The sequence below is a fragment of the Crassostrea angulata genome, chromosome 8 (assembly GCF_025612915.1).
Source record: "Crassostrea angulata isolate pt1a10 chromosome 8, ASM2561291v2, whole genome shotgun sequence".
Classification (NCBI taxonomy): Eukaryota; Metazoa; Mollusca; class Bivalvia; order Ostreida; family Ostreidae; genus Magallana; species Magallana angulata.
In genome coordinates, this window is record NC_069118.1 from 10791601 (window position 1) to 10804904 (window position 13304).

Consider the following 13304-nt stretch of genomic DNA (forward strand, 5'->3'; position numbering starts at 1 on the left):
ACCTGAATATTCTGCAACAGCATGTAATTTTTATGTGAAATAATCTGTAGTGATATTTACTCTTGAGAGGGTTTCCTTCATTTTAAAGAGTCAAGTTTATTAAGCTTCCATTTATTGACAGTGTACATAAAACACACCTCGTTTCTGACACGTTCACTATAGACCAGTAAATATAGTTTACTAGTTCCCCTTGTTTACCCACTTTTTAAAAACACACTCTGTAACAAAGATTGGAAAATTCACTACAAGAATATTTTCTTTGCGGTTCAAATTATGTACTAAAGCTGCCACGGATACAATCCTACCCTTGAAAAGTAAAAAATGAAAATAAAAACCTTGGTTACAAATTAAAAGAATCTTGGGAGGTTTTTGGTGTATTTGATAGGCACTTGATAGGCATATCGAGTTATATACTGCAGGTGCAGTCTAATCACCCCAAAACAATGCAGAGGAAATGAGTGGTCTTGCTATTCACCCCAACATACCTGCCAGACTCATAAAAAAAAGAGGTGGATCCCAAAATTTACATAAATCTGATCAATGTTACAAAACCGATCCAATTTGTAATAGACAAAGGAATGCCGGAGCAATAAATTCTTTGCATAGGGCTTCCTCCTTCAAATGTTTTATCCCACCATCTCAAGCTTCCAGAGCCCCGGACTAACGACCCAAAGAAGAAAAGGTATCAATTTATATAGGAAAATTGATCCTGTGCAGAAAAAATACTCATTTGAACACCAAGAATTAAATAATATTAAGAGTAACATCAAACACACCACACTGTTATAAATCTCTGCCCTAACTACCACCTTACAGGACCAAATTCATGGCTTGCTTCAAACTAGTGTTTTTCATGTAAATTAGGTGTTTGTGAAAAAAAAAATAGAAATAAAAATAAGGCTGCTATCGGCTTACAGTTTCCCAGTCACAAAGGATTAAAGAACCACCAATAAAAACGTTAACCCTCGTGGTCTTCTTTTAAATTAAATCAAAATGAAGATGTCAAAAGCTAACTTATGTGAACCGTGAGTTAAAACTTGTTCCACAATGCCTGGAAGAAAACATATTACCCTTCCTTCAACTTTTAATGATGTTACTTAATATTTTTACTACCCCAGAAAAAGATATGTCATCTATAAACAAGAAACTCAATCTATAATCTTTATGGGTCATTAAAGGATAAAGAAAAGCTAGAAATTTGGCCTGTAAAAACTGTACCAAATCTTTAATTTTGAGAGAGAGAGAGAGAAAAAAAGAGAGAGAGTGCTTGTCTATCAATGCCTACAAAAAACAATGGCCCCACAGTAGTTAAAACACCTTTCGTAAACTGGCATTATAAAGGTCATAATTTTGCTCAAATTAATTTCTTAACATATTATCATTTTAATATTGAAACAGTCTACCTAGGGTGGCTGGAGAGGTATGATTGAAATAAGAATAATAATCCATGATTTGTTTCGGAAATTAAGAAAGTATATTTTCATTTGTCACTGTGTATATTTAACATAAATGTTATCAATTCCCCTCGTTTATAATTCCGATTAGTGTAACATATTTCTTGGTGATCTAAGTACATTAGAATTTATCCAACAAGGTGGCGTTTCGATGTAATGAACAGCTGTTGCGTTACTTGGGACACAGTGGTACATTTTGTGGTACTTAATGCTTTGTAATCCGAAATAAAAACACAACATTGAGAGGCATTGGAGCGAATTAAATCCTGCCTGCTTACAACACCTTTCTCTAACAGTCTGACCCTTTCTGACCAACAAACACTTTCTCTTCTTATTATTCACACAGCGAGATGAACAAATGGCCCTTGGCACCCAATCATACTTATAGATTTATAAATTTGCCAGGTGTTTAATTCTTTATCAAGCCGTTGGGATCCTTTGATTGTCACTATTTGCTCTGGCAGTGTTAATCCCAGGGACTCTGATAATGTTCTGTATACATAAACTTCATCATAAGTTATCGCTGACATTTTCAATTAGTTAAACATGCTATATAGTTAATTTGTTGTGTGCATCAATATCATCTGTCAGACTCTTTTTTTTCTAAATTTCATAATTAGTAAAAGTATTTTCAAAATCAAGTGCTTATATCCCCAACCTAATGCATTTAAAGAAAATTAAATAATTAGGGTAAAATCCTTATGAATACACCTATAAATATTTCAATTTTACGAATGTAATTCTTACATTGTTTAGAAATGTTTATTGCAAATAATTCATTATGCATTTTAAAACATACATAAACCAATTAATTAACATGATAAATGACATCAATTTGAATTTGGAAATGTGCATAATGTGATTATTGTACATAGATTCAAATTATTATAATCATTTAACAGAAATCAAATATATGCTTACAAAATTATCTAACCAAAGGGGATTTTTCATTTTCAATATTATACCATATCGGTCAATGTAATTCTTATATATCCTTATAAATACCTCATTATATCTTAAGTATAACCTACTACATTTTGGCATGGAATTATTTGAGAGCATTGTTTGGCATTATATCATTTCTTTATTACACATACTGTCACCAGTGACAATTCATTACAATTAACACCTCGGCCCAGGTAAACTGTGACCTAGGTAAATAAAAGCTGAATCCCTCCCCCAATGCGGTCCCGTCCGAGTTGTGAAACATTCTGTCAAAGACTTAGAATCAACACCACTGACCAGCCGGGTGACACATGTTTAGTTCTCCCTCAAGTCCGAATTAAGAGGCCAGCTCCGCGTTTTGGCCCTGCTTTACCAAGGTGACACTTTAGTACACAACAAGATTAAAAGCAAACAACAGCTACAATAGGCAATTTCATGCTCCGAGACCACTAGTATTTGTTTTGTTTCATTTACAGAAGTAACCAATTTCACAAGCTTTTGTGCCAGAGGAGAGTTGTTTGGGCACACTATTGATATAAGTATTAGCCACTGAAGAAAAAAAAATTCCTATTTACTTAGTTGATAAACTTTTTTAAAAGGGTGTGAAAAGTTAAAAACGAATTTCTTATTAGCATTCTAATTCTAATAAATGCATTAAACTTCTGTCAGAGAGCCCAGAATTTAAAATTTTCTAGCACTCTTTGTTGGAACAATTTTAAGAACACTTGCAAAATGACCAGTCGGAATAATAATTCTCAGCGAATTGTTATAATACATGTATACCTGCACCATGTACAAGTGAAACAAAATAAGCCATTTTCACTTGTTAAAAATATTGATCATTAAAATCTATTAAAATTTTAATAAGAAAATGTTCAGAGTACCTAATTTGGCATTCGAGTGATAGAATGGGACTAATTTTTAAGTACAGCTTTAAAGCAAGTCTTTGAGGAACCTTTCTGCCACACTGAGGACAAGATCGGTGATAAGATATCTAAAGCTGTATCATTATCTCTAAATGACCAAAGATTACAGACAAAAAACCATTTAAACTCCTCCTAGATTTATTTGATTTGTGAAATCCTCTCGCCCCTAAAATCTTGAGCACAAAAAAACATACCCGAAAATCAACACTGAATTAAAGAGACAAATTCTAATTTTCTACTGATTGCACAAGATTCTGATGAAGTGTAGAGATTGTGGACCATCACACAATGACTAAGAATCTTCCTACTTTTTACCACGGCGCATCTTAATACCTGTGTAATTCAATATCAACGCGTTCTACCTGGGAAGTCGTGATTGTTTTACGAACACCTGGCACTTCACGCAAAAACCTGTGTGTTGGGCTATAATCGTGATAAAATGTTGGTACATATATTTATACAGGGCAAATTTTTGCCATTAAAATTGAGGGGAAAATTTCAACAACAGTATATGTATACACTTCTTTGTCACCTGTATGTACATGCATGTGAACATATACTCCAAACAGTGCTAGTTTTTTTTCCTAATTTAATAATCAACATAAAACTAATTTGTTTCTTTACTTAAGTTTACGTACAGTACCCTTAAAACTTTGGTATGCGGTACTCCCCCATCTGACCGACACTTTACCTACATTATGCACCTGCACTCTGTTTTTTCTTTTGTTGTTCAGGTATCAAAAAGACTTGATGATACTGTTGCATGTGAAATCAGCATCAGGCCAATCACCTGTACTGTAGGACTCTCTATTCTCCCCCCTCTGAAGGTCACAACACACAGTTCTGCAGTGTTGGCGTGGTTAGGTAAAAGTCATCAATTTCCACTTGAATTAATAATGACCCCGGCCAGGTGTTGGTAATCAGACTATATCACAGTGTATTCACTCTGTACGCTTCTCTCACACAAGCTCTAACAATTTGTTTGAAAAGAATCAAACAGCCAAAGTAAATGGTTATAGTACTTCCAACATATTTTCTATCAAATTCTGAACTATGGTTTAAATGATACTGACAAATTCAGAAGTGAACAAAAGCAGAATTTTATATTTTAGAGGCCCCAAGTATGTAAATACATAACACACATCAGAAAATGGAAAAATACCTATATGAATACTATAATCATTATGCATGTAAATATATCAATACATGTATTTCAGATAAACCTTCTGCAGGTCTCTTCATCAATAAAACAGGATGAAAGGAATGAAGAAGATAAGCCAAAACTGACTAAATAGGTATGAAATATGACAACTTGTAGGCATTAAATTCTAAACCTATCGGGCATAAGCAAGATTATCATCGAATATCAACATAAAACATCAATTCCTGACTCCTCTTCTAAGCAGTACACCTGGTTCTGAGCAAGAAAAAAGTACACATTATACGCTCCCAACAACACTATTCACACCATGCTACATATTTCTTTCTCATTCAACTCGGAGCCTTACACAAAATGCTACATCTTTTGGTGAAGAGCATCCTGCTGTTAGATCTTCAGAATCCAATCAAATTACTTTGTGCCAATTTTCGTTCCCCTTGCAACACCTCAAGTGCTAGGACTGAAATCGGAGTAATCAAAAGGGGGATAGCGAGGATAAAAATAGAACGCAATAAAAAAATACAAGATGAGGAAAACTTGGAGAAAATGTCGGACTGACATGTTTACACCCAGAGTTTATCTACCATTCACAAACTTCTTCAATTTTGATAATGAGAGGGTTGAAAGTCGTAAGATTTACACAACTTTTTATGGGGCTTCCCATTGTGATTATAATCTATCCAATTACACATGTAATAGAGTAGAAATAGTAGCTTTGTTTAACTAAACAATTCAGTGCAACTTTTCAGTGTAAGAGTATCAAATCTCTACAGCATTTATGAACCAGCTTTTCTGACTGAAAAACATCATGTGCCATTATTCAGGTAATCAGGTTACACAAAAAACCTACACATCATCACTTGGATAAAGCCCTAAAAATTCCATAAAAAGTCAATCTCTACTTTCATTAAACTTTCACGTACTTGGTAGCCCAACCATACAATTTTACAGAGTGACTTCACAAAATTTTATCGCTTAATATCATGCAATATCAAGAATTTATCGCTGTTACGCTATTATTATCCGAAACCCATATTTTATCTTTTTTTTTATAAAGCTTGCCACATCAGAGATGAAAGTGTGCACATTAGCTCCAACTAATGACAGTTATTGACTCGCTCTATACACTAGACTGAATGCTCTGTTCAGAAAATATCTCCACGAAAATTGCATAACATAACATCGACCAATCTATTCTGAATCCATGGAAGAACGGGGCTCTTTCTTAAAATATAATTTTCATAAATAACAGTTTAAAAAAATTTCTTTTACATTTAAATGCAAATATATTATTACACTACATCATCACTTTCTATAATTGATCAAATCTTACCCAAAAATATATATACATATTGAATGAAAAATTACAAAATAATTTGTTTGCTTATAAATCCCAAACATATGGAAGAAACCCTTTTGGCTGATGTTAGAAACAAGATGTATGGAGACCTTTAACATAAGGGAAACAGATGCCCAGTGATGCTGAACTGACACAGAGCATGGCCCAATGAAAGGGGAAAAGGGGGGATAAACAAGTGTGTTGATCAACTTATTAAAAAAGACTTTGATATCTATACATATATGCACCAGTCATTGAGTGTTTTACTTATGATGACCTAGTTTTCATTATAATTGAAACATTTCAAAGCTCCAATATATCATCAACGTTTAATTACAGGAGAAAGAATAAAAAAAAAATATTTGTATAAAAAAAATTTTTTTAACTGATAGCACAATTTGTAAACACTCTTTGTACATGAATATGTTTCATCTGTTTGGCATAAAGGTAAACAAGCCCCACAGATGAAAAACTTCATCAACACAAGCAATGTAAATCTGAGGCCATTGGAAAGGCAACAATGTTCTTGTCTGGATACAAAGCCCCTTTTGATGTACATTGTTCACTCTGTTTCATTATAAAGTGATTGAGGTGGCTTGGTACATATTTAATTACTCTCATAACAAACATCTGGGCCTGTCCAAATTATCCCTTCATGGTCAACATGTTGAAAATTTGATAGTTGCATGTTTCCTTATAGTTTTAGTGAAAACAAAACAATTTGCGATTATAGTAATACCGTGAATAATCCATTTCAAATTAGGCAACAAAACCCTGACTGTGTTTCACTGTTACAAATCTGTACAATTACTGTGACAGAACACATATCCAACAATGATCAATTCCAAATTTTAGACCCCATTTAATATTTTATATCTGAACTGATTATAGTTTATTATAGTTTCAATTTTCATTGCTGCACGCTCTGACCACGAGAAAACAACTCAACCAGTAAAACTGTGAATAGGGAGCTTGTTTCGATATCCGGCAGCCCATGGTCCTTGCATGATGCGGAGGTATCCAAACTTGAAACACACATTAAAGATTCATGTTTCAGTTTAAGAAATGCCAATACTGCCTTCTTTCTTTCTTTCACTACTTGTGTTGCAATTAAACATTAGCTATAGAAGAATCACTCGTTTTTGAAAAAAAAAATCATTGAACCACTTTTGTATAATTTTCAACTTAAATTCAAAATTTCACATTTTTATTTTCAAGTTTTGCATCAAATGACCAAAATTTACAGTATCATTGGTGCTGTGCATTTATATTTGAGATCTGAATGGAAGAAGTTAACCCGTATTCGAAGGAGGGACATTTTGTCCACACCTGGATGAGTAAGTGCCTGGTTAGGAGGAAACTGAAGGGGAGTATACACCCATACTAAACTAAATTGCCATTCATTTCATAGAGTGCCTACCTGAACCTGTTCAAATTTGAAACTACAGACCAGTTCAGCCAAATAAAGGGTTCGGAAGGCAATTAGCTTTTTTTCAGTATAAACAGATTTTTTTTTTTTTTTACACAAAACTTGGTGTGAACATTGGTAAAAGTGAGCCAATAAATCCATCAATAGTGTTGACTGACAACCAAATCCTATATAAAGTAATCTGCACACGTTATTTATGAACTTTATGTAAAAGGATTCTTTATTAAGTCAATTAAATTAACAACAGGTCATAACAGGGTTAATGTCTTCGTCTTCGAGATGAAAACAAGGGGAAAAAAATAACCATTTTAAATTTATTTTTTAACTTCCATCTTAATTAAAACAAGATTTTTTTTTCATAAATCGGAGCAATTTGTTTTTTTGGAGGGGTTTTTCTTAATCTTGTTATATTTTGAATAATTCAGGTGAAATTAACCTGTCAATCAAGATTCATCAGAACGAACCCTGGGTTGTGTTTTACCATACATCAACCAATTCATACCGTACCGTTCATCAATTACAAAGGGGTCAAACAGAATTTCAAGAAACACTCTACATCAAATGAAAACCAAAATAAAGTGTCCCCCAAAAGTTACGTAATTCATATAACACTCTTGCTGTTTTCTGTCTGTTCCTTTGTCTCCAAAGAATTATATTCATTTCATCCTTTAATCTTTAAGATTAACACTGGCTTTGCTTCTTATTTGTAACATCTCTCATAAACGATGCAACGAACAGAACACCATTGACCAAGACCTACTGAATATCACACGACGGTACTTACAGATGGGTCAGGTTATCCAGTCCTTTAAAATCATCTTTTGACAGAGAAGAGATTCCATTATTCTGCAGTTCTCTGCAAAAAAAAAAGGAGTAAATCAATACATGCCATATGCAACTGCAAAATGGACAGTTTACAAGAATGTATCAAATTAATTATAAACATCAAAGTTTTATCAACTTTTCATGTCTACATTTATTTTCACAATGGTTTCACAGAAGGAATTTTTTGAGATGGAATTGATGTGACTGTAAGACATTTATCAATGCATTATATCTTGCTGTGTTTCAAATATAGCTACAAGAAAAATTCATAAATATCCATCTAACAATTAGCAGGTGAATTTATAATGCTGCAATCATTAATTATAATGTTCTTAAGTGTACACTCTCAAATAGCAGTTTCTATTACTGTTATATATTTGTATATATGTACATGTTCTGAATAGACAATTCATTCTAATCAAGTGGCCTTGACAAGTGCTATTCTTAAAATTTAGCCTCAAACAGGAATTTGGTCCTTGTTTCAAGAGAAAACAATTTCCTGATACTACAACATCAACTCTTGTTCAGTTTCCTCATAACTCATATCGTACCGGTACCACCAACATTTTAATACATATATCAATTATAGCTTGAAATAGTATTCTTTGATGTTTTGTTGAACCTGTACAGTTTCATACATGCTTTATTTTTTAATTAAAACGTTATATCACTTTCATGTAATAACCATAAAGTTCTTTTTATCCTTCAATAATGCCCCAACAAATGAGTCGTAAACTTCTGAACAAAAAAAAATAAATTTTCAATACTACTTAGAAAGAATTTGTCTTGTCACATATCTCTCTAGCTCAATATTGAATTAGCACACATAATATCACATTAACATTTCTCTTTATCCCTAGTCATAAAGAGTAATATTGTAAATTGCATATCAAAAATGGGTTGTCTATAGAATACTCTGTGAAATGGGTTTTGTTAAAACTCTCTAATTGATATTTTCTTCAAGCTATAACCCCCTCTACACCCCAATTTAATTATTCACAAAAGATGCGTCCCTGGGAGAACCAATACTCTTTTGAATTAAAATTTCACTCAGCAAACATAAAGCAATTCTTTCTTTTGGACGTTACTTTGAAACGGTTGTGTAAATAACTCAGCTGGTCTTCACTGCATTAGAAGACGAAGTCTATGTAAACAATCCTTTATACATTAACCAGGAGAAGATAACCTCTTGGACAAGCATCAACTTCTAAACTTTTCCATCATAAGTTATTGAAAGCGTTCGAATAAAGTTTATGCAACCATACAAACTGATTATTAAGAAGTTATTCGCCATATTATCGACAGTTTTAGGGGTGCTGGATCTCTTTATTACACGAGAAAAAGGGGGTCACCGTTATAATACTTACAATCGAGTTGTCCATGCTGGGAAAATGAGGTCCTTTGGAACATTAATCAGACCTTGCCGAGAACAATCTACATTATTCCCCAAGCAATGGCAATACGTTGGACATTGTAGTTGCAAGCCGAAAGTTCCACAAATACACACCACACTCCATATAACAAAAGCAGCGAATACATAAACAGCGGCCGCCATTTTGGCAACCCATCGACTGTTGAAGTTTTGGATATTCACCCAAAATGCATTTATACACAATTAATGGTTCATCGTTTCACACGGATGAAATATAGACATACTGCTCCTTCGTTTGCTGAAGTTTCTCCAATCAATCGATGTCCATTTTGTATGAATAAAGTCCAAAACTCTACACTCTGACCAAGTTCTGTATAGTTCGAGATCTCGCGAATGTTTTACATCGCCTCGAAAGTCTGGCGAGTCAATACATACCGCAAGTTGTAACGAGAGTTCTGATTGGTTACTGTAATCACGTGCGTTGTTAATTTAACACCCCTTGGTTTGAAAGGTGTCAAAAGTGTGTGTATCGTTGAAAATTGGTGTCAATCAAAATAAAATAGTAATAGTTTGGGATTCTGATTTTTTATTAATTATTCCATGGGTACCACGCGTTCATCTCTCTCTTTTTAATCTTCAAAACTTGTGACAAATAAATTTTTAAAAAGCATGTACTGCTTAGGTTTTAACACCGAAGTCTGTGTGAAAAAAAAATGGTTGTAAAACTTTATTATACCCTTAATAACAAAAATCAATTTCAGACGATGGCTACAATTGTTTTAATTTAATACTTTGACCAAAACAATTACAAGTGCATGTTTTAATTGATTTTTTCGACGTTTTTTTTAAAGAAAATATCAATAGAGATTTTTTTATTGATTATTTCACTTGCAAACAATTTTTGTTGCATGTTATTAAGTTCAAAAATTGACATATTAATGTTTATGATATACTTTCTAAATGTCATGTGACCATTTACATTTAATACGCAGCGTATATGACTGAGAGTTGATAACGAATTCATCGATGATATTTCATTCATTGACCCGTGCAACTTTTTGAATATTTTAATTTTGTAATGAATAGCAACAATTGGTTTCTTTCTTCCCTGACCTGCGCACCGCTGAATAGTTACCCCGGCAATTCCATTTTCTTTCCCAACAATTTCTCTTCTTTCTTCTCCACAAATTGTCTTTCAAACATTGTCATGTGAAGTCCGTGCCTCCTCAAACACACTCCTAATTTCAGAGACGTTTTTACAAAGTTTTATTTTCCTTGTATTTGGATCAGAAAATTAAAGCAAATACACTGAGAAGTAGCGAAGCCGGATTTAGACATTTTCTACCACCGACACGTACGTTCCTGACAGATAGGGTGAAGGGTGTATTTAAAATTGATTCTGACAAATTCAGCCAGCTAGTCAACTCAATACAAAGTTTAATTAAACATTGTTCAAGATTGTTCAAGATGTTTACAAACACTAATGAGAAAACTACCCACAGATAACTCAATTCAAAGTGCGATCATTGCAATACCTGTTCGATAATTAGACAGAGAATACTTTTTTTTTATTCATGAAATTATGAATCTTTTTTCTCTCTCTCTCTCTCGACATTCCAGTATTTGTTCAGTCTCACCCCTCCCCCGGCTAGCGCTGTAAAATATACAATGTAATGTATATACATATTTTTAATTTTCTTATTGGTATGTGAATTGAATAAAAGATGCTTACATTTTATATTTTGTCCATTACCGTCTATTTTCATCATCATCATCATTCTTCTTCTTCTTCTTCTTCTTGAGTGTGTACTAGTAAAAACTAGTATATAGGGAAATCATTTTAAAACATTTTATGGAGGGTGGAAATTTGGAAGCTTTATTAAAAAGGGATAACAATTGATTATTTCGTTTAAATTTTTCATGGGTTTGGGAGATGAGGGTATCACCGTAATAATGTAAATGTCCAATTTCATTATTTTATCTAGAGGAAAGCCGTGGGGGGGGGGGGGGGGGGGGTCCACACCAGGGATACATAAATATACACATTTCTTAACATTGCATTGTAAAATAACCAAAAAATAGGCATCAGAACCAACCCCCAACCCACCCAAAACCCGGCAAACATAATTTAAATATCCCTCGAACCACCACCCCCCCCCCCACCCCACCCCGTCCTGAAAAAAATCTGAATCTGCGCATGTAACATAACTATAATTAATTGATTAATCATGACTTCCACAGCCCTAAACTACATTTAAAGTAATGTAAACTCTATTAGGGTTTTTCTTTCAATCGTGTCAAAGTTTAATTCATTGCACCATTAATTAAAAAAATACATAAATCAATTCGAATTCACATAACCTGTGCGTACACAAACCACGTGTAGGTACATACATACTGTATTTTTTTGTAATTCTTAAATTAAATTTCATAATTATTTTTATACTTCTTATCACTTTTATTTTGTCTAATTTGACCTTATAACCAATAGGAACAGAACTTGACCTCAATATTAAAAAAAAGAGAAAGAGATTATGAGAAAGAGATAGAAAGAAAGAAAAAGAGAGAACACATGTTAACACGTGGTGATAGATAAAGTTACATATCTCTGACGAAGCGCGGAGCATAAATTTGAGTTACCATGACAACATATCACGTGTTTATACGGCCCGTAACTCCAGAAGCTTGAAGTTTGGGAACACTGCATTCACACCAAAGATGAAAATGTCCGGCCTCCGAAACCATCGTCTAAATATACACCATTTGTATGCAACAGACGGTAAAGCAGGGTATTTTTTCGTGACATCTCTATTTTATAGTGGTATGATATGGGTGTATCGAATGTATTCAACTGGAGGCCCAAATGTTTCCTAAAGTATAGTTATCTGTGGAACAGCTGAGAGAGATATTTTCCCACTGACAAGATGGCAATGAAAAAATACAATCATGTTAAGTACGTTATACTGAGAAATCTTTCTCTTGAGAAAAAAATCACGATCGACATTTCTTATACATATTTTGAAATAAATAATTCAAATATATAAATGATATGATTTCATGGCAATGAAAAAATACAATCATGCTAAGTACGTTATACTGAGAAATCTTTCTCTTGAGAAAGAAATCACGATCGACATTTCTTATACATATTTTGAAATAAATAATTCAAATATATAAATGATATGATTTCGAGAAATAGAACAATATTAATCAAAGCGCATTATTTTATGCAATCAAAATTGTTATTTTTTTACCAATGCGTTTTTGTCATTCGATTGGTGCTAAAATGATCAGATATAAGGGAAATTGTGGAATTAAGGCAAAAACTCTTAAATTAAAGGATTTTTTAAACTGAAGTTTTGCGATAAATACGTGTATCATCTATATCTTCACGGAAACATTGTTTAATACGATGAAAGTATGTTTCAAACAGGCAAAAATCGTGGCATCTTAGATATTTGCATTCCATACTGTGTTTAAATAAGGTTTGATAAATATTCCATTTCACCCGAAAAGAAGAAGATCGGGGTGATCGAGGCTTCAACTCTGCAAATATTCAATTAAATTTCAAAATGTTATACCAATAGTAAATGTTTGTTTCTAATTTATTTTCCAGTGGACCGTATTTTCAATCGCGCTCATCCCCCGGGTAATGCAGATGGTTCGATCGCAATCCTCTTGAAGTTAAAATACTAGTGTGCCGCCGCGGAAATAAAACTTCTTATTTACTCTGAACACCCATCAAATAACGAGAGAGAGAGAGAGAGAGAGAGAGAGAGAGAGAGAGAGAGAGAGAGAGAGAGAGAGAGAGAGAGAGAGAGAGAGAGAGAGAGAGAGATGCAGAACGCGCACCTG

General features: G+C 33.4%; 1 protein-coding gene across 1 annotated transcript in view; it reads right to left on the minus strand.

Moving 5' to 3' along the window:
• LOC128158724 (leucine-rich repeats and immunoglobulin-like domains protein 2) overlaps positions 1–9870 on the minus strand; it is a 31584-nt gene extending 21714 nt beyond the window's left edge. The window contains exons 1-2 of the mRNA XM_052821671.1: positions 9445–9870; positions 8037–8108 (exon numbers count right to left, since the gene is read on the minus strand). Of these exons, the coding sequence (XP_052677631.1) occupies positions 8037–8108; positions 9445–9632 (260 nt within the window). The 5' untranslated portion in view covers positions 9633–9870. The remainder of the gene's footprint in view (positions 1–8036; positions 8109–9444) is intronic.
• Between the last annotated feature and the right edge of the window lie 3434 nt (positions 9871–13304).